Source organism: Heliconius melpomene, chromosome 1, assembly GCF_056956725.1.
Source record: "Heliconius melpomene rosina isolate 202511_hmr_F chromosome 1, ASM5695672v1, whole genome shotgun sequence".
Taxonomy (NCBI): Eukaryota; Metazoa; Arthropoda; class Insecta; order Lepidoptera; family Nymphalidae; genus Heliconius; species Heliconius melpomene.
Genome location: NC_140389.1, coordinates 9,135,976 through 9,160,327, shown reverse-complemented (window position 1 = coordinate 9,160,327; position 24,352 = coordinate 9,135,976). Strand labels below are relative to the sequence as shown.

General features: G+C 31.5%; 1 protein-coding gene and 1 non-coding gene across 2 annotated transcripts in view; one reads left to right on the top strand and one right to left on the bottom strand.

Annotated features, from left to right (window-relative positions):
* The first annotated feature begins 8,194 nt into the window (after positions 1-8,194).
* Positions 8,195-8,266, top strand: TRNAM-CAU (transfer RNA methionine (anticodon CAU)). Its single transcript has one exon. It is a non-coding gene; the product is annotated as a tRNA-Met (tRNA).
* Positions 8,267-12,613: 4,347 nt separating this feature from the next.
* The window catches only part of LOC146541257 (uncharacterized), a 36,730-nt gene continuing 24,991 nt past the window's right edge, over positions 12,614-24,352 (bottom strand). The window contains exons 3-6 of the mRNA XM_085185574.1: positions 16,235-16,349; positions 15,823-15,980; positions 15,413-15,561; positions 12,614-15,338 (exon numbers count right to left, since the gene is read on the bottom strand). Of these exons, the coding sequence (XP_085041700.1) occupies positions 13,629-15,338; positions 15,413-15,561; positions 15,823-15,980; positions 16,235-16,349 (2,132 nt within the window). The 3' untranslated portion in view covers positions 12,614-13,628. The remainder of the gene's footprint in view (positions 15,339-15,412; positions 15,562-15,822; positions 15,981-16,234; positions 16,350-24,352) is intronic.

Here is a 24,352-nt window from a genome sequence, read left to right as displayed (position 1 = left end):
TTATAATCTGTTAAATCAACGATTGAACCTTTAAAATTTTAATTTGTTTCTCATTAAATAAAAACAACAATGGTTTTATTGATATAATATTCTTATTTTGTTGTGTATAATGCCTTATGACATCAGTTTCGTAACAAAGATTATCAGTGTTGTTACTTATCAGTTACGTTACGAATTCGAAAATGTCCACTTTTCTGATTATGACCCATATAATTAATATATAATCCACAGTTATTGGATATTATATAAATATTGCGTATTCTCAATTAATCTTTCCATTGTTTCTAAATAAGTATTAATCAATCTGTATTATTTTTCTTACATTACTTTTTTTGCTACAATTAAATATTACGAATTTTATAAGATTATTTATACTAATAATTAATGGTATTTTTTTTAATAAATTTATTGTGTGGGCATATACTGAAACCAATTATAAAACCGCCAGTTTATATAAAAAAATGCTAACGACCACAGTTAATTATATTTTTGATATTGTGTGCTTCGAGCATTCTGTTAGTTGAAAATAAAATATATAAATGTATATTCGCTGAGCTTTAGGCAATATTCTGATGTTATTAAAAAAACTGTAAAAGTTTTCTATTTTTCTGTTAATTGTTGCTATATATTTTTTAATATGGCGGTGTGCCATCCATATTTGTACGCAAGGTAGAAATAATATTTAAGTAAATCCCTTCTATTTTTACTATTGTTTTACTCAATACTTAACTGCAAAGCAGGGCAGAGACAATCTAGTGTCAAGAATATTTCTCACTTTCCGCCTGATTTCGGTACCGCGCCTTATCTATGACAGAGAAACGAAATAAAAATTCCGATCCAGTCCCACTGCGTGAATCCGTCATTCTTTTAAAATATTACCTTATATTATTTCCCCATATATATAATACTAGCGGACGCGCGCAGCTTCGCTTGCGTATTTAGGGCTGAATTCTAATAACCCATGAAACATGTGTTCAATGAAATATTTTTAAGAGTCTAAATTTCAAATTTTATAAAAATCGGTTGCGATTTAAAGATTTTTCCATACAAACTTTCAACCCCTTATTTGCACCCTTAGGGGGCGAATTCTAATAACCCATAAAACATGTGTTCAATGAAATATTTTTAAGTCTAAATTTCAAATTTTATAAAAATCGGTGGCGATTTAAAGATTTTTCTATACAAACTTTCAACCCCTTATTTGCATCCTTAGGGGAAGAATTCTAAAAAACCATGAAACATGTGTTCAATTAAATATTTTTAAGAGTCTGAATTTCAAATTTTATAAAACGTGGTGCCGATTTAAAAAAAATTCTATACAAACTTTCAACCCCTTATTTGCACCCTTAGGGGGAGAATTCTAGAAAACGATGAAACACGTGTTCAATTAAATACTTTTAAAAATCTAAATTTAAAATTTTAGAAAAATCAGTGCCGATTTAATTTTTTTTCCATACAAACTTTGAACCCCTATTTCACCCCTTTAGGGTAAAAATTTTTCAAAATCCCTTCTTAGTGGATGTTTAGATTACGAAAGTAAACATCTGTCCAAAATTCACGTTTCTACCATCAGCGGTTACGGCTGTGCGTGCGTCTTACCTCAGTCAGTGAGGACAAGTCCTTTTATATATATATAGATTAATAATAGAGGTACTTTTATCTCATACTAGACTCTGCTTTCTCTCCATTAGGTACATAAACATTATTTAGTAATTTCAAAATCCCAACGTGGTATTTTGTCTTAAATAGCCAAGAAAATAAAAACAATTTAAATATGCATAAGCATTTTCTAAGGTCGAATCTATTTTTATCGTAGTTTAGTCCGCTACCCAGTTGTTTTCTTGAGAAAATTTTTCGTAAAATATGGCTTCCATTTTCATAATATTATTTTCGGTCTTAAATATTCTTTGTTACAGAGTATGTGCTCTTAAAATGTCTAAAAAACTGTGGATCCTGATAAAGCAATCTTGTTGTGATACGTGGGCGTTCACGCTCTAGTTACGTTCAGAGATGTCAAGAAGCGGAAGGATACACATCCACGTCAAACATAAATGTTGAGTATATAAAAAAAAAAGATTTTCTTCGACCTGGAAAAATAAAGACATTTTAAGTACATTTTCATATATTCTGGTTTATTATTATTTTTCTTTATATTTTTTTTCTCTGAAATAGTAATTATGAGAGAAACGCTTGCAGTAAAAAGAACGCTGTAAAAGATTTTACAAAATGATGGCTAAGTTCAATTTTGACATTAAAAACATTTACCTAGAATAAATTTGCAGGAATATTTTATTGTTGGATTCTGTTGCGCGAGTTTAATTTATATTGCCCTAATTTTTCTCATTTACCATAATTATTATTAATCAATTAAAACAAAAAGAAAAATAACACAACCAAACGCCTATGCGCAGCTTGCACGTGTACTATTTATTAATTTTAAAATTATATTTCCATTCCAAACTACTTTACCTTACAGAGAAAAACTGCATAAACTGATACCAGCGAGTGTTGTAACGAAACACCCAGGCCTCGTTGCTAAGTGCCCGTGGTATCGTGTTTAGCCAATTCCATTTTATTTTTGCTGCGTATTCTGAATATAGTGAATGCCCAGTACTATGTTGCTTTTACAACTTTTTCATGAAGTTACAAAAATATCTACTATTGGAGATAACAAGCAAATGCACTTTGAATAATGAAATGAGGGAAACTGAAAAATTAGGTTTTATCGGATTTCACTAAATAAATATTAAACATTATTGATATGTCGTTAGGTGCAATATATAAAACTATATTACTACTGACAAAAATATTATAAAATGAGGCAATGGAGAATATAGAGTAAAGATATTGATTACTTTTGAAATTATCCATTAAACGTACCAAATACTCATAGAATACTATGCCAAGTTGGACTATCGCCGCACAAAAGCCAACTCAAAGTAAGCTAGAGCCAAAACCAAAGCTCAACTTTGTCAGTCAAGTTTGTAATGGCACATTCCCTATCAGTTCAGCTAACCGATAATCGCTAGTGACGTTCAACGTAACCGATAATCCATGAACGCCAGAAGCAAACATTTATATAAATCAATAAATAAATATTTTTATAACTTCCTGCTGTATCCTGCATGTTGCAGAGTAGTCAAGAGAAATTTAGAGTTAAGACACTCCATATCCCGCATATTTAGAAACTGTTTAATGATACCCAAAGTATTCTTTCATTATTACAGAAAAAAAAATCATGTATTCTATTAAAGTTGTAAAAATAATTTTTGTTAGTGCATTTTAATAGGCAGAATTCAATGCGGCTGAGAAGTAGACAAAAAAAAGCGATTGTTTTTAATATACCTACTCCTTTTGTAAATTGAAAACCTCAATGGATATCTTTTTAGACGATTTAGGTGGTCTAGATTGTATCGCTTCAATATGCACACTACAAAATGCTATAACTAAATTAAACCTAACAATCAATGTAAATAAGTCTAATAAATTTTTTACTCAGTGGAAAAACTTTACATAATATATGTAATTAAAATTACCTACAATCTCCATTATACTGTCACTAAAGCTGCCTATTTTACCCGGTTGTTTATTCATTTCGTTCGCTGGCGGTTAGACGAATTTGTTTGGACATCGGTAGAGCCGCATACTGATTAGGGTAGATGAGGGTAGCAGTAAGTGGCTGGTGTAGTTTGACAATGAATCGTTAGACACTTAGGAGGTGAAATCTCAGAGTAATATGCTTAAATTAACATGGCTTATTATAATATTTTTTTTATCATCCTGCTAGTGTAATTAGAATTTGAAAATAAAATTTAAAAACATATTTTCTTAATAAAAACATAATGTCGATTTACAATAGGTATCTGTGTTTTCTCATAACTGATAAAATACAGAATATAAATACTCTACTAAATACTATATTTTTAATTAAGCTCATTTCTTATTAAAACTTTGAATATATTTACATTTAAATAAGAAAGTTACACAAAATTTAGGCACTGGAAGTTCTTACTCCAGTTGATTGCGGGACATAAGTCGTTGTTTGTGTCAATATTTGTGACCGAGGGTAAACAAGGAGCGGCTGCAAACACTCCACCTCAGTAAGACGAATTATAGCTTAAGTAAATTACGCTTCGTAACGTTGGTTATGCCAGTATCTTGGCAAATACGTATGTATGTATGTAGTTCAAGTATTGTTTATACTTTAACACTGTCGTGTTAAAATATATAGTTTATAGTGATATTGAAGATGGCTTTATATTAAACTTTACATATTTTATGTTATTTTATATAAATACATCCACACTCCACATGGTTGGATTAAAACAAGGTATGCAAGTAATATTTCGAATATATACATGTTATTCTTCACACTGAATTTTTTTGTTTGAACAAAGAAATCTCACATTTTTTCTGTTTTTACCCTGTTTAAAACATTTATTTTAAAAATATACTAACTTACTACTATCTCATATATTTAGCACAATATTTTATGCATAAGTTATAAAAGCCGCATATATGAGATTTAAAGCATATGTGGGTACATCCTCCAGTCGTAGCGTCGCGCCGTTGCGAGCAATTTAGCACTGCACTCGGCTGCACTTTATCACGCTACGTTAGCACCTGTCCCTTCTCGCCTTCAACCAAGGGTATATATTTATACCATTTAATTATACCTTCCAAATGTTTCATATATTATGAAGAAAATTTACAATAAAAATAGGGGGAAACTTGTTTTGTTCAATTGTTAAAATTACGAAATTTCCGACGTATATAAAAATATTTCATATTTTTATTATAATCAATTTTACAGTTTTAAATATAGACAAAATGGCATTATCATTGATATCCCACAACATCATTGTCAGCAATCTTATAGCTCAATCGTAATATTAGAGAAGTTTTCTTTAAAATAACAATTATTACATTCAAGTACAAGCTAATTCCGCAATTCTCACATACGTTAAACATAGTAGGAAGTATTAAACATTTTCATATAGTTAATATTTATTATATTACATATGTACGTGTATTGTATATGTAGCAGCAATCCTAACACCAACAGCCAATGAACGTTAATTGGATCACTTAAATGCCGATCTCTCCTCTTAGTATTACACTGGATTCTACAAGGAATTCCGATGTTACGATATCTAATACTTAGAATGTTCTATACATTCATTTATAAAATAAGAAATAATATTAATATAGAAATCATTGATTAATTGCTGTCACAATATAAAAATAATAAGCAAAGCCTTCCGCTTAATCTCTCTATATTTAGCTTTGTAATAAAGCCTTTATGTAAGTTTTTAAGAAAATGGCGGAGAAAAATATAATATACAGTGTCAAATGTCCACAGGAAATATATTATGGAAATATACAAGATGTTTATATATCTTTATTTTCTAATGGTCAAAAAAGTAGTAGTACTTTTTTGAGTTTTACAAAATAATGATATATTAATTAATAGTGATTATTTTTAATATTAAACATGCAAACAATCTACATATTGTCAATTTACTCACCATTAAAATTATAAGTGAAGTACATACCACCCTTGATTCTCAAAATGCCATAACGCACACCAAGAAAGTAGACTATAGGGAACATGCCGCTAGTTGTTTTTCATATTAATTAGAAGCCAACAATTCTCCAATCCTTATAAAACACATACCTACCTACGATTATATAATAACTGCTTGCTAAGATCATTTCATTCAGCACGTATACGTCATCGATCATAGACGGGAACCTTAATTGGTCCTTACGTGCCGACCTCTCGGTCACGAACGAGATCGACATGTTAGTTGAGTATACGGTCTGTGGAACGCCGTCATTGTTATAGCTCCTTGTGTTTACAAGTAATCCTATATTCACGAATACAAGCATAAATCATAGTTATTGCTTCACTTTGTGAAAGCTTCTGTATACTATTATATATAAATTTAAAAATAAATCAGCTTCACGCTGTACAGCACAGCAGGGTAGGCGAAGGGAACTTAGTGTTGAGACACTTCGTTCCCCATTTTCTGAGGACTTCTGGAGACATTACGTTTTGAGTGGCGGAACTCCACGTCACGTTTTGTCACCAGAGCGAACCTCAACGTCTCGAGATCTTCACAGACGAACATACAAACAACAAAGCGATCCAATAAGGGCTCAGTTTTTTCCTTTTAAAGTACCGAACCCTAAAAATCTTTATTATGAATATGAATGAAGGGAAAATAATTAATTTATGCACCAGCAAATTACAGCTATTACGACCGTACCAACGATATTACATCCTATTAAAATTATCATATTGTTATTGGTGTATTTTGGCACCCAATTTAACATAATAAGTTTATAAGCACTGGTGCTTAGTTTTCGATGATAACCATATAATGGGTCGAAATGGGATTAATGCCTTAGTGGAATGGCCCCTAGTATTTTCTAGCGCAGGGGTCCTCAACCTTTTCTTGCTCAAGGACCACTTTTATCAATATTGCTAGCAGGGACCACTCTGTAGGTATAAATAATCAATATAAACTGCGATAATGAATCGCGTCCAACGTCTCACCGTCTCATCACACTAAAATTTAAATTGTTCGCGGACCACTTCTAGGCTTCTGCGGACCACTGGTTGGGAACCACTGTTCTAGCGTAACGCAAAGATTTGTGTTTGACACTGTCGGAATGTCTCGTGGCGCAGGTGACTACAGCATCTACATAATGCGTGTTGTCGTGTGTTTTAAGTGTTTTAGAGTTTACGGAACGACGACCAATTTATTCCAAGCCATCGCCACCTCGAAATATTCCAAGGTGGATTTTGTTAGTGGAACAATTCTGATGTAATTTTTTTTTATTATTTGCTATAAAATTGTTAAAAAATCTTCACAAAAAAAACAAAGTTTTAATCATATTTCAGCCACATTATCATGAAGAAATTATAATTGATTTGTCTATACAGATTCACTAAATAAAAAAGACATATAACAAATAGTTAAAAACTGATTCTGATTTATTCATTTTGTTTTAGAATTATTTTACATAAGCAAATAGTCTTAGCAAGCTTAAGCACAATAATTTTATATATTGACGTTTTCAGCATACCTACAATTAATCTACAATTCGCACAAAGTAAATAATGTCTTAATTTTTTATTCGAATGTCTTTTAAAAGCAAGTAGATGCTGCAGTTGTAAAGTTAATTAGACAATATTCAGTATAAGTTACGTTTATGTTCCCTCACAGCTGCGCAAGGCAACCTTTATTTTGTTTAAAGAACGGTTTATCCCCTGCTACATTACGTTTATGGGTTTTCTGTGTGCCTTTTTTTTGTAATGAAAGCTTACCTTTTCAAGGTATGGTCATTAAAGACTCGAATGTGATTTTTTACGCAGCATTTTTCGTCTGTATCATTTTATAAAGTTTTGTAAAATCATCATTTTGTTAACTAACTTGACCTATTAAAAGCTTATTATTTTTTAGGTAGAATTAATTATATTTACCTGGATTATATTACCGACCTACTCCCAGAGATGCTAGCAAGTCTTTAATTAACATTTAATAAAAATAAGTATAGTCTAACTGAAATCAGTACAGTTGTACACATATAGTAATTGTAGTGCAGTGTGCAGTTATTTTATAATGCTTTTTAAAAATTATACCGAACAAGAATGGTTGAAAGTTATTCAACTAGTTTTACGAAGTTTTGAAACTTTTTAAGATAACCTCTTTTCCTTGAAGAAAAGAGGTTATCTTAAAAAGTTACCAGATGGAAAATTGAGTTGGCGTTGCGGATTCTACATAAAGTTCGTCAGATGTAAAAGTATTTTGAAGTATTTATTGCTGTCTTTTAGTACTAAAGTTGTAAACATTTTACAACTTGCTAAATCACTATAAAAAGACCTCATTGTATTATATTAAAATAAACACGTGATATATTTCATGTTTTTAAGTTATATTAATATAGTAAAGTAAACATTGTACATTTTACTAAAAATGTAGTCAATTACATATCAAATGAAAACAACACTACAAGCAGCGCTTGAACAATTTTTTTTTTACTGAAAGCATTTTCATAAGTTCAGCAATTAGACTATTAAAAAAGCCATAAAAATATTGGAAGAATTAAATTAATACTGCTTATTATAGTCATTAGAAATTGTGATCAATTCAGTTAAGATCGTTTATTTAGTGATTTTATGGAAAGCAGAGTGGCGCAGTGGAAGCGTGCTGGGCCCATAACCCAGAGGTCCGTGGATCGAAACCACGCTCTGCTAGCATAATGTCCATTAGTTTTCTTTTTTGAATTATTTTATAATAAAAACTTTAAATCTTATATCATGTAGCGAAGTTTAATTATAAATAAAAATATAAATGTTTTGTACGTTATATGAAAGATGCGTAAAGATAAAAAAGTTTTCAGTTCTTAATTATGTAAATCGAATAAAGTGGTTATTCAAACGCAAATCACTTCTCTTCATGTTTTCTCTTTGAAAAAAAGGAATATAATATTTTGAAATAATTTGTTTTGAAGAATAGTATAAAAAACATTGTATAAAAACATGTTAAAAATATATATTTAAATATATAATATAATATTTTATATATAAAACATAAAATAAATTATAAATGTATAATCTAAAGCAAGAATAAATAATGTTAATAGTAGATTAAAATTTTAATTACTCAGCAAACAATTTTAATATAAAGGGGAATTTTCCTCCACAAGAGAGACCACGCGATGGTCAAGTGTCACAGTTCCAAGTAGAGCATGAAACCTGCTCCAATTACGTCGAGCCACAGTGGCAGTTCACAAATTCTTTGGAGACCACGAAATTAATTATGTAAGTCAGCTAAAATAACCTACGACAATTTGGTGTTAAAATTTTAATTACTATTCATATCTGTGTATTTTGTTTTATTAAGCTTATCTCGCACACAGCAAGCTACTTAAGTTAAAAAACTTAAATAGGCATAGTATAAATTTTTAAAGACATAAAACATCGACTTTTTATATAATAAAAAAATATATGAAGGTAAGTTATTTTACATTATTAGTATTTAAAATAAATTACGTCCATATATTATATTATAGAGTTCTTCTTCATAACCCTTAAACTTGTTCACAGAAATAAATGGCTACTTTAACGTTAGTTTCCTCTCGGAAGTTTAAGATTTGTATGCGAAATTTCATTCAATTTATGAATGTTAAGTTTAGTTTTGTTCATTTACGCGTTAAAACTGACACTTGAATCGTTAATTTTGAATCTTATGTAGAAAAAAAAAATAGTTTAAACCAGCATAAGGACTTTATAACATAAGTTCGAGTTGTACTCGATGTTAATATTTAAAATACACCCCTCTCTTATTGATGAGTAAAAATTGGACAGAGTGTTATGTAAATATTTGTTTCTACCTATTTTTTAAAAGTGCAGGGGATGTATTAAACAAATATTATGTTATGCCTGTCGGAAGTAAAGGGTGTCTCTAGAGATATTTTCTGGGGTGGGCCTGGAGCTTAGCTTTGACCAAGATATATTCGTGTACACATTTGTATTTAACTTTTCAGAACAAATTTCTTTAGTAAAATTTTTGAGCTGGGCACAAGACTATTCTGGGGTGGGCACGACACACACGCCCCTCCAATTCCTACGCCCATAAGTAAGGCTATAAAATATTAATGTATTTTTAGGAACGAAAAGGACGGTCCCAACTTTTTACCATGTCCTTCATAGCACATATACATACGCATATATGTACATACGCATTACTACTGTCTACTACGCCACCTGTGTAACATTAAATATTAAGCGGAAGTATACCACGCATAGTGACATAAAACAACGATAAGAATCCATATATAAAATGTAGTTTATATTTTTATAGCAATAAGCACATATAGGACTATGTAAATGCGGTGCTCGCAACGTTAATGTTAAGTAAATCACCTTAATTTTAATAATTCCATAACATCTAAAAATGAACATTTATTGTTTATTTTTTCTTTTTCTTATTGTTTTTTTCTTTTCTTTAAGAAATTCTTGACCTATAGTGCCAATGTTTACTTAACATTTACCAAAGTTACAATTTCTATTTAAGACTAATTCACCCGCGTTACTACTTTTTTTTAAGGAAAAAAAACAAGGCAAACAACCGTAACTATGCCATTTTTTAGAATCGTTGTTAAATTATAAAAAACTGTGTATTATAACTGCGATATAACTGCCGTCTCTCGCGTTATATTTTCTAAGCTTTTATTGATTTCATTTTGCCTGATCAATATTTTATTTAGGAAGTACTCAAACTCTCAATAGATGGCGCTTCTGTGTTGTCAAGTTATGCTAAAGATTTTTTTGGAGATGAAAAACATACTGTCTGACATTCAATTAAAAAAAGACATAGGATTAATTTTGTTATTTACTTTTTTATTCACCTGCAGTGAGTAAGTGAATAAAAATAAATAGTCACAAAGATATTGTGCTTAAAATGACAACATTGTTGGAACAGTAAAGCAATTCAGATTAATAATAATTAAACAATTGTGTAGTTCATACAATGAGGCACTCTTACGTTTTTTGTTATCTGCATATTACTTATATGAAAAAAAGTGACTCGAGATAAAAGTATCAGTTTTTATGTTTTTCCTAGTTCATTTACCATTTGATTTCTAAAAATCCAATTAAATGTTTTATTATAATTAAATACTAAGCGACAGTTAAACATTAAAGGAGAAAAAAATTTAACAACAACGTGTTTATTAATAATTGTTAATAACAACAATAAGATTCACATTTTAATTAGAAACATTAAGAATATTTTAAAAATTAACAATACATTAAGATTTAAAATCAATTGTTAATTATACAATTACAATTTCAACGAATTATTACGAATAAAGATTATGTCGTCATTAAACATTAAATTTTAAATTGGACAATAGTAAGGCAAAACCGCATAAGTTTCGTGAATTGGAATATAGATGGCGTTGATAGAAGTTAGATCGCGCTATCGTTACGTTCGTATCGAATGCAGATCTACCGGCGTTTTTTGAAATTCGTCCACTCTGCCTACCCTACAGTGGGGATTAAAATATACTATTTTTGAAATTACAGCTGTCTATTAGATTTGCTGTAAATAATTTTATTATATCACAAGTATCAACGTGACATGTCATAGTGTCGATTATTCGATTTGATGTCGTACACAGAAACGGTACATGATCATTTATGAGAGTGAATCGTTCAATCGTTATGCTTCACACTGTATCCCGCACACAGCAGGGTAGGCAGAGGGAACCTAGTGTTAAGGCACTCCGTTCCCCACTTTCTGCCGAATTTTGAAGGCTTTGCGTGTTGAGTGGCAGAACTCAACGCCGCGCTTTGCCTCGACACCAGAGCGAAGAAATGGAAATATAAATGTAAATAAATATTTCACTTCCTCGAGTGGGGATCGAACCCTCAGCCGTCGCGTTACAGTCACACCCTTGTGCCACTGCGCCACGACGGCCTCAATGGTGCAGTATTCAGCAGCTTTCCAGGGAAGTTACAAATATATGGCTTCTAAATGTTGGAATGATGTTCCTCCGACAAGAACTGACAAAAAAAATTACAAATCAAAAATGTGGAAACTAAACATTTTTAAGATTATATTTTATTTGGATGAGATTGCTTAATATTGGCTTAATTTATATTATTTATTTTACTGGTATTCAAGTATAAGGAAAATAGAATATTTCCCCAAAAAGAAAATGCAATTGAACTTCGACTTTAGAATAAAGTTGAGAGACTGCCGTTGAAGAGTTCCGCAAATATTAGCTATTCCAAATGTTTCAAAAGTTGCCGCTACTCGTAGAAAGCCACACTTGCCAATTCGTAAAATTCACTTTGATTTTATAAAATTATACAAATGTTTACTTACTACTAACTACACTAACTGAACTTTTTATCTCTATAGCGGCGGAGCTATTACTGACTGAATTGAACATGATGTTTGCGAGTTCAATTCGTATTCGGAGAAATATTTAAATAAAAAATATGATACTTTTTTACAGTTATAGTAAATCTCTTATGATTTTCGATAGTTTATATATATAACTAGCGGCCCGCTCGCGGTTACACCCGCGTGAGCTATGTTATTATTAATTTCTGTCTCCATGACTACGTCCTAGTGACGTCTATGCAAAATTTGAGACTCCTAGCATTTGTAGTAACGAAGTTTCATACAAACTTTCGACCCCAAAAACAACCCCTTAGAAATCGAATATTGCAAATTCCCGTCTTAGCGAGCACCTACGTCCTATAAGTAGCTCCTATGCAAAATTTGAGATTCCTAGCACTTGTAGTTTCTGAGATTTCGTGATGAGTGAGTGACCTTTCGATTATATATATATAGATAACGATTGCAAATGAACTACTACTGAGTCTACCAGGCAGACTATTATTTTCTTCTTTTTGCTTGTATTGACTTCAGTATTACATAGAAAGGCCAATAAAAATTGTATTGTGATTTATGGCATTATATCAACATGTCGTCTGCTTAATAAGCAATTACGCAGACGACATGTTGTCGACAACAATTATTAACTGAATCGTCGGGGTAACAAAATGGGAAAAAAAACACTGAACAACTTTTTCTTATTCTTTTATTTATAAATTCTTATTCTACACTATAGGTACGTTAAATAAAGTATTTACTCAGCACAGTATCGTCAAATAAATATTTGTCACTTGTTGATATTTAATATATTTTTTACCAAAAAATGTGTATGAAAAAAGGTGTACATTTATATCGATACTGTCAGATTTTTTATATTAATTTAATTATATAAAACATACTGTAAAAGTTATTCTAAAGTGATATGATTTATGAGTTATATTTAAATTCTAACAACAATAAATAGAGCTAAGGATCTAGTGTTATTATTTATTCTATAGATGTAGATTGTGACTGTGAAAACGATTTTTTTTTGTCATCTGTCACATACAGATCAAGTTATTATTTAATAATTTAAAGTTAACTTAACAGGGAAGTCCGAGAGAATGGAGCGCAAACGCTGTTTTTAAACAAAACTACATAAAACAATTACAGAAAAAAAATATATAATTAAAATATAGTATTAAACTTTATATAATATATAAAAATTATATAATTATATAAAGGTAAACATGAAGACATGGTTAGAAAAATAAAAGAATATACTGCTAAATTGTAAGCAAGTAATTGCATTAAATATACACAATTTTAAAATATTTCAAATCACGTCTATTTCATAAATAATTCATTTAACTCCACTGTTATACCTATAGCTATGCTATAAATATTTCAAATATAAGAATTGACTATATGACGTTCCTACGAATGTGTATATTAAAAGGATGACCTATAGGTAATGTATGAAATTTGTGACATCATGTTGTGCAGATTTAAAATATTATTTCTTATGGCTTACATACTAAATGCTATAAAGTATTATTAATATGAAAATCAGCTAAGTGCACTGTGCCGTCACAATACCTGTGACTGTGAAATACTCGTTCATACTCGCTAGGTAGATGTTTCGTTAGTTTCAGTCATATTATGTTTTTAGTAATTAGTGTTTCTCACATGGCAGTCAAAATACATGAATTTAGTGCGATATTTCTAACCTAAAATACGAAATGGATTAAATTTATTAACTCGGTTCTGTGACTGTGGTCGCCTGCCTCGGAAGGGTCTGTGCAGCGGTTCGTTGGCCGCAGACAGTAAAGGGGAATTAAGATCATCAATTTCAGGTGTCTCGTTGGTATTATTGTTTTCTAAATGATAGAGAAAATCAGTTTCGTTAAATGCTTCCGTCTTTTCTTTTATGGTTGCGTTAGATATTGTGACGTCATCAATGCCATTCTTCCTATTATAGCCTGACGTGGAAGAATTGGAAGCAACGTTTAGATCAGTGATAATTGTGATGAGTGATTCTTCAGTAGATTGAACGTCATCGGATTTATTTGTAGTTTCAATTGTTTTTATCGAGGACGTCATTAATTCTTCCCCTAAAAATGAAGTTGTATTGTCATGAACTGTTTGTGCAATACTGGGTGTGGTGTTAATATTGGAATTAGCATCTTTTGGCGTTAAAATAGAATCTTTCTTATTTTCACCTCTAAAACTTGGTATCTTTGTAGTAACTTCATATACTGTTATATCAATATTTGAATGGTTTATACCTTTCTCATTTATGATTTCAATTTTTATAACTTCATCATTCATTATGATATGATGATTTGTAATCACTGTAGTATCATTATCTTTTGAATTTGTTTCATTTTGGACGTCATATCTAATACTAGAAGATGTCATTTTGGTTTCATTCTTTTCAATTGCTTCTGTATCCTTTATTATAACAGTAAGCTCTAGGGATGAGTCTTTATCAGAATTCTGATTAGGGTATACTGGTTTTTCCGAAATTGTTTTCAATGTAGGTATTGCGTCATATATAGTCGTCGGTGATGTTGGCGTCGTTGTCGTTATATTATTTGGTTTACCTGACGAATAAGTTTTTATTGTCATTGTTTTTAATACTTTTGGCTTTACCTCACCATATTTGTTACTATATTTTTTCGGTGCTGCGAATTTCACATCGTTCAATTTAGTTGTGTATAGTATAGTGTGAATCGGATTATCGGTCGTAACAATATTCTTAATTGTTTCTGATGAGGAATATTCTTTTGGATCATTTTTTATCTCTGAGGAGTCACTTTGCATACTATCGTGTCGTCTATATTGATGTTCAGTTAATTGTTGCGCTAATTTTTCTTCAATCGATAAAGCAGTCATGTCATCAGTGAGCTTCGCTTTAGCCATTACGAGAGGAGGTACAAAGTGATCCGACGGTTGATTGAATATAGTTTCGAAGTTACCAAGACGTGCCAGTTCATCGTGTAACTTTTTATGCTGCATATTTTTCTCGTCTTCTAGTTTTTCTGCATGTTCATTAATATAAAATTCATCATTAGTTATTACGTTATTTACTTCGTTACTTTGAAGATTATTGCTGTTCACTACATCAAAATTAATATTTTTCGATAATGGTACTTTGTATAACTCATTAGCCATTATGAGTTGTTTGTGCGTATTTTTCTCTGTGCTTCCACTAGATAAATCAGCAGAAGATACCTTGGTAGTACTATATTGATTAGCATCTTCTACACCTGACGTGCCACTCTCTTCAGTACTGATGTCACTATTAATTTCCTGATCTGAAATCGATGTATCTGTAACGATGGGCCAAAATGCAGTTGAAGATGTAACGAAAGTAGTTGTCGTTTGATCTTCATCAGCGCAAGACAGGTCTCTTAGGAGGTCTTCTCGTTTCTGAAAAAAAATCTCCATATGAACACTGCAGTACAAAAGTATATTTTTATTCATTGATATATCTGGCATATTACCATGTTTCCAGTGCATTGAACACGTTTTACTCCAGCCAGACCGCAATCCGCAGTGAGCTGTACAGCCGCGCTCTCAGGTAAATACAACACGGTTAAGGCAGGCAATGCACGAAGCATACAACCCTCATTGCCGAGTGCCCATTGCGGTACTGTGGAAAAGCGCAAATACATAATGTTTCCATTAGTCTTAGTGAAGATATCCGTATACAAGTTTTAGTTTATGCTAATTGCTAAGCTATGAGATTCTTTATTTAGTTTTATGTTTATTGCTTACCTATGAACAGGTTTAGATACGTAAATTTATTATGAGGCTCCAGGCTATACGGTAAACTACTTTAATGTTTTATTTCTTAGATACAAACAAATTTCTTAAAAATTACCTGTAACAGTAAAAAAGGAACACAATTTACCGGGTAATTCACAAATGAACGACGCAACAGAAGGGCCGCCACAAGCTCGAGCTTCCCAGCGGTAGTCTGCGGTGGGGTCAGCGGCAGCGCACAAAGGAGCAGACCGTGTGTCTGGTGCAGAGCTCCAGTAACCATCGCCACTTAGACCACGGTAGTCACTAATAAGAAGATAAACTAAATAAATAAAAAACGTTTCATTTTACAGCGTTACTTACTGAATGACAGACAGACAACGCTAAAAACGAAAAACGACTACGGGCACGGGAAATAAGGGAAGTTTAAGTTTTATAATCCATGCAAACGAAATTGCAAGCTACAAGACATTCTATAAGTAATAGCATTTACAATTTTATTATCTTAATATTATGTCAATTGTTAAATGTGATATTTGTATATGTATGTATATGCTCACGTCCAAGTGAAATCGCCGTCAGGATTGCTACGAATTAGGCCAACCCATACTGCGCTTGAGATGTCCAACTCCTTGAGATAAGCGCGCACTGCATCGTATTGAGCCGTCGTGTCAACTAGAATAAAATAATGTTTGTTTAACAAGGAATAAACAATTCTTAAACTGAAATTTTATTACTGATAAATGCCGCCATGGCACAAGGGCACAAGTGGGTACGATTCTCACTCGAAGGAATGAAATAGTTAATTTCTTTCGCTTCGCTCTGATAACGAGGCAAAACGCGTTATTTAGTTCCGCCACTCCGTTGAGTATGCCTAAAGAATTAGGCCAAAGTGGAGAATGAAATGTCTTAACACAAAGTACATATTACTTCTATCCACCCAAAAATAAAATAAAAGATATATACAATATATAATACAAATAAATCTAATCCGCCTAAGAACTAAACACAAATTGTCTTCTAAGTACCTAAGTAATACAAATGGAATTAGTTAAGTACCCATTTCCCTAGTGTTAGCTAATAACTTACTTAAGAAGCTTATATGAGTATAACGGAGGACGGATGTTGATTGACATCGCAATTAGAGGCCTAAATTAATAATAATAGGAAAATGGCACTCAATATTAGTTAGAAGGAAATTGATTTGTTCAGGACTTATATAAGTTATATTATATTAGAATTAAGTACAGTCTCTTAATTTAAATTAATCTATTCGTTAAGAGGTTCTTGATTGTATCGTACCCAAATTTAACAATAGGTTCAATTCGAAATTATCAGTTATTATTCAAAATATGAGTTTTCTTTCAGAAAGTTGAATGTAATATTATAAATAATATAAGCAGTTTATTGTACATATTAAATTTATTTACCCAGACATTAAAATTAGTATAAGCTAAGCTTCTGTTAATACCTTTCACATACCGAATTCTTATTAAAAATTATAAAGATCTAAGGTACCTACATAATAAAATAAAATTCTATATTATAATATTAAATAAAATTCATACTTTAATGGATAATTCCGTTTACGTTACAAATATTTTAAATTTAAACTATCTAACACGTAGGTACATATATGTGTATATAAATACTCATTCTGAGCTGTCATGTATCACAATGTAACAATGTGGCGAATCTATTGGCACGTTGCCAAACATCGGCGACGATCTGTTGGGCTGCGATCCTGGAAAACTTTGGATCCTCACCAACTCATTATTTTGTTATGCTATTTAACTATACACAAATTTTAGTTATAATTTTATAGTGACATATAAATTTAGTGTTCACAGAATTTATTCTGTAGCACTATCTTTAGAGGCCAGTCGTAGCGCAACACAAGTCAACACGCAATACCCGCAGAATTTGGCGAAAAACGGAGAACGGAGTGTCTTGACACTAGATACCGTCTGCCTACCCTGCTCTGTGCGGAATATAGTGAGTAGATGAACAAAAAAGTTTTATGTTTTATTCTTGTCTGTAGTCTATACTAAAATCCTCATGTGATACTTTTGATTTGTGTGTGTAATGGGATAATAGAATGAAAATTGAATTTACTGTAACAAGGCTCTTGAAGGATTATTGGTAGCTCCCGTAGAATTTCACAATATAAATCGTAACTTAACGTCGAAGTACCTTTATATAGAAACCTCGTTTCTATCAATTTCTTTGAGAGCAATATAAAGCGCTTAGTGATATAAGGTTTCAAGTAACAAATTACTCGAGTTGATGTCTTATCGTTAAATCCTCAATTAATTTGCTGTTTCATTGTGTAATAATGTTGCTATATATTTATTTAAATTGTTCTAAATGTCTAATTGATATAAATGATATTCGAAGAATTTATTTGTAAGTTCGCACACCGCTGTCACCATCTGGTTTCGTCCTTAATTAATGTAAGCGAAGGAAACTAAAGTAAAGTTTAGTCACAGACTTAAACAAGCCTAAATCCGTCTGGGTATAAAATATCGAAATTTAATAACACAATTTATAGTCTTTGTATGAATAAAGATATATCAATCTTTTAATAACGTAATGCCATCAAAATTAACGAAAACAAAATACAATAAATATATTTACAAGAATCAAATAGTAAATGTCTCCAGAATTCGGCAGAAAGTGGGGGAAGGAGTGCCGTAGCACTAGATTCCCTCTGTTTACCCTGCTTGTGCGGGATAAAGCGTGAAGCTGATTTTTTTAATAGTAAATATATTACACATTAGGTATATTGTTATAGAAGGTCTCGATATAATCTACTTACCTACTAACACCTAAATCCAAAGAACATAATGTCAAGATATGAATCCTTAAGTCCCAACAAAAGGAGATGAGCAAAGTTATAATAACATATCCTACAAGCATTATCTGAACCACGTTTTTATGTGAAAGCAATTTATCATTCTCATCTAACAATAGCCTCCTGCCTTCGTTCTCATGCCATTTTTGACGGGTGTTTTTATGCTGAAGAAAAAAAAAAGTTCTAGTATAACATTATTTTAAGCTTCACACTATGTTCTATATACTCGTATAGAAGAATAAGCAGAGAGAATAGAATTATAACAGTTTATTCTCGCTTTCCGCTCGAATTCGAATCAATTTGCCTTGCAGAATGGGGGAATGAAGATCGATTCGTATACGAATTTTGACATAGCTTGATGAGAACGTATGACCACTAGTGAGAGTGCTCGAACGGATTCTAAGAGGCGCGGCTTCAAATACCGCCGCATTATTTTTTTTATATGTTTTCTAAATATATTTTTTTATTTCCGAAGTGTGGAAAATCATTTTGAAAATCATAAAAAATTAAGATCAATTTTATTCCCCAGAGTGGATACCGAACCTACATCTGTTTTGATTGTCCGTTTCTTGTCAGAGACTGTTTCACTGTGCCACGATGACCTCAATTGTCCACAATAGCATCAGTATAATATAAAGTAAAATGAAAAATATAATAAATTTAAGAATAATATCTTTTTATTATCATAACCAAAAATCTATTTACGAAAAACATCAAACATTTTATGAGATGAACAGCTTATCGTTTACCGTGTAGACGCTCGAAGTAGGTCAAATTCGGAAAAACTTGGAATTATTTATGTTCTTAAAATATGAAAACATCGTGATTTGCTGGAAATTGTATGAATTATAATATCTGGCAGTGAGCCGATTCAGCAACGTTCCCAGAGACTGTTAACTGATTAATTATTCATTAAGAAACGCCGTCATGGTGCAATTGGTGTCTTATTTTACCATGAATAATGCTGTGAGTTCGAAGAAAGTGGAAAAAATAGTAATTGAATGGAGTCGCTAAATTCGTAAATAATAAATATATTTTAAAGTATTTAAATTTACCTATTTTAAGATATAATCTTAGTTCCAAATAAAATATCTACTACACAATAGGTATTTACAGCAATAATACCCCCAATGAGCAGAAGAGAACAATATTTACTCTATAAACTTCTTTAATTTTAAAACTTTCCAGGCTCATTTCAGAAATGTAAACTTTAGTCTACACAAACATTGAGAAAGTAATCATGCTAATAATTTAATATTAAATATGAGTTTTGCCAAGTTAAACAACGATATGCTTTTAAATAAGTTTAAAATTATAATATTAGTTCTATAAGTAAAATATAAATTTAAATATATTATGTTTATAGTGAAATAATAAACATTTTTTCAAAGTAATATTAAAGTTTCAACACTCCCTTATAAGGTAACGATTTTTTATGAATGGAACTCTACTGAAACGGATAAACTCTATAATAAACGGATAATCTCTAACTCTATACTGAAACGGATAAAATAAATTGGTACGCATAAAATATACCTATATTTGTATAAAATCCAAAATACAAACAAATATATAGCTACGAAGAAGTTAGTAGTTAATAACTATACACGTAATATCCGATTACTAGGAATATAAAAAGTTTGTTTTGCTTATACCGTGTTTTTTCTTCACATGCACGAAACTTTGGTAAGCAGAAGAAAACTTAGATGTGAGAAAGTTAAAGAAACGGGGAAAACAGCAAAAAGTTTACTTCGCAAACACGGCGAAATTAACCATTTATGTATAAAAACTACTTCATATAACAATTTGTTACCATATCTAATTGCTTGAACCTTTACCATAATTTAAAAATGATTTGATGATACTCTAACTGACATAATAACATATTTCAACTTTACACTGTATCTCGCATATAGAAGGGTAGGAAGAGAAAACCTAGCGTTAAGATTTATGGCACTCATTTCACCATTTTCAGTCGAATCTTTGTTAATCGAATCGAATCTTTGTTAATCGAATCGAATCTTTGTTAATTAATAAATGAAAATGTGAATAAATAATATATTACCATTCCCCCGAGTGAGAATCGAGCCCAAACCCATCGTGTTCACAGTCACACGCTTGTGCCACTGCTCCACGATGACCTCAACATAAGTTTTGGAACAACAACTACTGTTGCAATATAATCGATTTTCTACGTCAAGCTAAGAGCTACAATACCTAAAGCTAAATTGTCAATTCCACCAACTCAGCAACAAGAGAGGGTTGATTGACAGGCAATTCAGGTGGCAAATAATAGTACGGAACTACCTTCAACGATCGCTCAGGGAGATTTGCATTACCGCCACGAGGTGTCACCTCCTTGTCAAGCTTATTCAAATTGAGAGTATTAAATGGAACACGAGCCCTGAAGACGAACGTCGTATAATATGAAAATGTTGGGAAAATTCTACTATGAGACGACTGAGATCTTAATTAAAAGTAAACTATACGAGATTATACGATAAAAAGCTTTGAGCTTTTCTTTTATACTTTAATATTTAATATTATTAAAAGTTAGTACACATTTTGTAGACAATGCTATGTCAACAATGTTTTGTTTATATAAAGGAATAAAAGTAATAGACTTCATAAACAATCACTATATTTTTTTGACCCATATATGGGCTACAGCATCCTGTAGCTAAAAAGAAGTCACTCTGTCCCCCACTGTCCGCATTATCGAGGCATTGCGTGAAGAGTAGCGGAACACAACGCCGCCCTTTGTTACCAGAGCATTAAACATAACGATGATAAGTATTTAATAATTCATTCACCCAAGTGAGAATCGAATCCACGAACTTACTTTTTCAGTCACATCCTGTGCCGTGACAGTTTAATAAAAAGAAAGTAAACATTTAGTCAATAACAATTATTTTTATATAATCTTTTAGGATGGTATAAGAAGCAAAAGATCCATAAAAACCTCTGACAAATCTTTCCAATCTCATAACAAAAGACACAAGAGACGCGATACTGAAATGATATTACGGAAATAACCACAGATCCACATTTTATATAGAATGAACTATACTTTGTCTTTTTCGTTATCATTCTGTCTTATATTTTAGTAAGAACCGTCTATAAAACGTAAAGTAAAAAATAAAAATATGACCAAAGTTTCTTCATATATGTATTGAATTTGTATAATAAAAATTGTTTAGACAAATTCATTCTTTGAGGTAGCTAATTCTGAAAGAGGTAGTTGTGGCGCAGGGGCACATAATGTGACTGTAAATGCGACTGGTTGTGGGTTTGATCCCCACTTAAATGAAATATTTATTTATATATAATTATGGAAATATAAATTTATATTTCCATATCTTAGCTCTGTTCTCCAGACTTCGCCTTCGATTTGTGTTTGCTTCAAAGCTATTTGATTTGATTTAATTATTTTTTTTATGATGATGATGATGATGATTCCTTCCTCCATTCCAATGATTCCTTAAAAGTTAACGACAGTAAGACTTTATTAAGCTTAATTCACTTCACTAAGTTAAAAATTCAGAGCATCCACATAACATTTTATAGTTTTATAACGGAAAATGTTTACAGTTTAAGAGTATTGCTGCAAATAAATAAGAGGGAAAAGCGCGTTTTTATTTCGTAGCGGGACGAATACTAGTTGGCTGAGTGCCAAACATCGCGACCCGCGGGACTCGCAACCGGCAAAACTACGTACCGAGGACGCCAAGTCAATATTTGTGATGCTATTTAGCTGTCCACATCGCTTGCTCATAATATTTATAGAAGTACTCTCTCTCTCTCTCTCTCTCTCTTGCATTTCTTAACCTCTAATTGTCAGTGATATTCTTAAACTAATCTTTTATTATTTTTATGAAGTTAATCTCCTGCGTTTTGCTCCGTACTTTTCACCTGTTTAGATTCATTAGGTATTAAATAGAGAATGTCAGAACCCAATGCCTAATTTAGTGTTACCAGATCAGAAAAACCTGAACAGATAAGCGGTCTTAGATATAACGGCCATACATTACTTGTCTGTCAAGTATATTCCAACTATAATAGAATCAATAATCCCGAGGAATTTTAGAAAATATATACGTAAAATAATGATAAAGGTTGCTTACTCTGAAAAAGGTATAACTTTTCTATTCCAGACATCAACCACACGTTTGGGTCGTAAAGTCCACATCCTCATTTGATTATCCAACCGCGAACGTAAGTGATATCATAGGAATATTCTCCAACATATTTTATCTAAAAGTTCATAGTATTGCTACCGTTCTAAGCTAGCATCATATACAATTGGAATTAATAATTCCACAATTATTTATCAGTCTTTGTAGGTTAATTACAAAGGGACTTATCTGGAACAAGTTTATCTCATGGGATAGAATTAGAATCTTCTAGATCTACTAGTATTAGCATAATTCTACCCAATTATCTAACAGCCAATTTACTAAATAATCGATACCAATTGAGTGAAAAAATAGGCTATAAGAATATTTTGCTATAAATAAAAAATTAAAACTATTTTAAATGGACGCTTATTTTACATAAATTCGTGGCTCAGGGACACAGGTATGCCACTATATGTTAACGCGACAAGTTGTGGGTTTGATTCCCACACGAGAAAATGAAATATTTCATACTTTCATTTACTAGTTATGGTAACGAGGCAAAGCGCGGCATTGAGTTCCACCACTCAATACGCAATGCCTCCAGAGTTTGGCGGATAGTGGGGAACAGAAGGAACACTAGGTTCCCAGGTTCCCCCTGCCCACCCTGCTATGTACGGGATACAACGAACTAATGAAGATTATTTTACATTTATGTCAAAACGAATTTAAAGGTTATTTCAACAATATAAGTTTTGTTCTTCTTTATTAACATAATATTTGTAAAGCTATTAGCTTCTACTGGCACGTTTAGAAGCCATAAACAAAGAATTGAATCGCCCAAGTTAACTTTAAGAAAAGTTTCTTCACATGAGAAGAATATAATACAAACTTTTGCGTTGCTCTTGTTTAAATATGACAGCGGGTACTGATAGCATATTTGATATATTTCCACATAGAACGATTTCGTTCTTGGATCTTAGAAAATCTGAACCAAATAACATACGTTACAAGTTTTCATGTTAGTTTCAATATAAAATTACCATATTTCGTCCTTTTCAATAGAAATAAAAAATATTTTAGTTAGTTAAAAAAAACAACTGTGTTGCTGAAGAAATGATGAATTATAAAACGTGAGTTCATTAAAATAACTCGTCTTTATAAAAGAAGAGTACCAGCATAGCAATTTAAAATATTATTCGTATATTATCTAAAAGAACCCGCATGAATAGGCTTTGTGTAAGCCCGAAGTTAGGTGAGGGTCGGTGCTATGCGAAGCATTTATTGAGAGGAGTGACGCTTACATAGGCGCATCTCGTTTGAATAAATCCAAAGAGAAACGATTTTAAATCTCATACGAAAATCTTTTATCTAACTAATATGCTATATTCAAATTCAAAATTCTAATTCAAAATATTCTTTATTCAAATAAACTTTATAAGCACTTTTGAATCGTCGAATGTACATGTCAACAAAAAGCTACCACCGGTTCGGAAGGCAGTTCTGCTGAGAAGAGCCGGCAAGAAACTCAACAGTTGCTCTTTTTAAAGTCAATGGTATATTTTACTATTACATTAGTTGGCAGCTGTCCTGCCTGACATTCAATAGACATTAATTCCATACATGCTTATCCTCTAAATATTCTTGAACAGTGTAATAAGCTTTACTTGTTAGAATTTTTTTTACAGATATTTTAAATGTTGGAAGTG